This window comes from Nansenia antarctica (genome assembly GCF_963989245.1).
Source record: "Nansenia antarctica genome assembly, contig: SCAFFOLD_384, whole genome shotgun sequence".
Taxonomy (NCBI): domain Eukaryota; kingdom Metazoa; phylum Chordata; class Actinopteri; order Argentiniformes; family Microstomatidae; genus Nansenia; species Nansenia antarctica.
The window spans coordinates 15001-16125 of record NW_027662811.1 but is presented as its reverse complement, the minus strand read 5'-3'; the positions used below and the strand labels follow the sequence as shown (position 1 = coordinate 16125).

The 1125-nt window shown below is 41.6% G+C and overlaps 1 protein-coding gene across 1 annotated transcript in view; it reads right to left on the bottom strand.

Annotated features, from left to right (window-relative positions):
• Positions 1 to 808: 808 nt before the first annotated feature.
• The window catches only part of LOC308175449 (fibroblast growth factor receptor 4-like), a gene marked incomplete at its 3' end in the record, with an annotated part of 14138 nt that continues 13821 nt past the window's right edge, over positions 809 to 1125 (bottom strand). The window contains 1 exon segment of the mRNA XM_080551117.1: positions 809 to 985. Coding sequence (XP_080407243.1) covers positions 809 to 985 — 177 coding nt within the window.

Sequence of the window (1125 nt, the reverse complement as noted above, 5' to 3'; positions counted from 1 at the left end):
CAGCTAACTGAAGATGTTGGGTTGGTAAGAGGGGGTGAATCTGTTACGACAGTTTGGCCGTTTTCTTTTAAAAAGTGTTCTTTTTTTTTTTTTTTACGTTTGAATACATTATTTCTTTACCTCAGATAACACCTTCATTTTTTGTATCATTTAGAATAATTTATAAAAGGTAATTGTCTTATTTTGTGATATGTACATAAGATATTTTTTATATTTTAATATATTCACAGGAAATCAGAAATTCAGGCACTTTGCTGCCTCTACAGCAACTTAACACGAGAGATCCTGAGATTTAAGACAATTTTAAATAGCAAAAAATGTAAAATAATCTTATATATAGAGAGATTTATATTCAACAATCAGCTTCTTTTTTTTTTCATATCAAAATAAATCTTTTTGTTAAAACTTCTTTTCTGGTTTTCAGCCCAGTTTAGATACTGTTGAGAGACACTAGCTCATCTGAGTTTGTAGAAGAAGAAGACCATCGGTCTCCATCTTGTTCTTCTTCTTCTTCTTCTTCTTCCGTAGGAACCCAAACAAACAAGACTCTGGTCCTTTTAACTGTAGAACAACAACCTGATATAATAGAAAGGCAGCCATTTTGAATACCAGGTGTTAATAGTGCCAAGGTTCGCCAAACTGTTCCTTCCTGGCCACAGCGCCAGAGCTGAGTCCGAGTCTAAGTCCAAGTACCAAGTTTCATGCCCGTGTTGTTGTTTTTTTTCGTTTTGTTTTTTCTTCCCCAAGTCGAGCGCCTCCATATTTAATGCCCCACAATCCACCGCTCTTCCTGGTTTGTCTCCTCTCTCTACCGCCGCGCCGTCTTCCTGTCGATCCCAGAATGCACGTCGTGGTAACCGAGGAGACAGGGGTCGGTGGACTGGGCGTCGTGGGTAAAGACAGAGTCATTGTCCGAGGAGCAGGAGCTAGACGTGTCCTCGCAGGACGGCGAATACTGTTCAAACGGGGTGGACAGGTCCAGGTACTGGAGGGAGGGAGGGAGGGAGGGAGAGAGAGAGAGAGGGAGGGAGGGAGAGAGAGAGAGACATACTTTAGTCACGCTGTTTATTCAGACCTTCTTTACTGTGGGTCTAACAGCTCTGACTGACTGACTGCTGCTAGCAG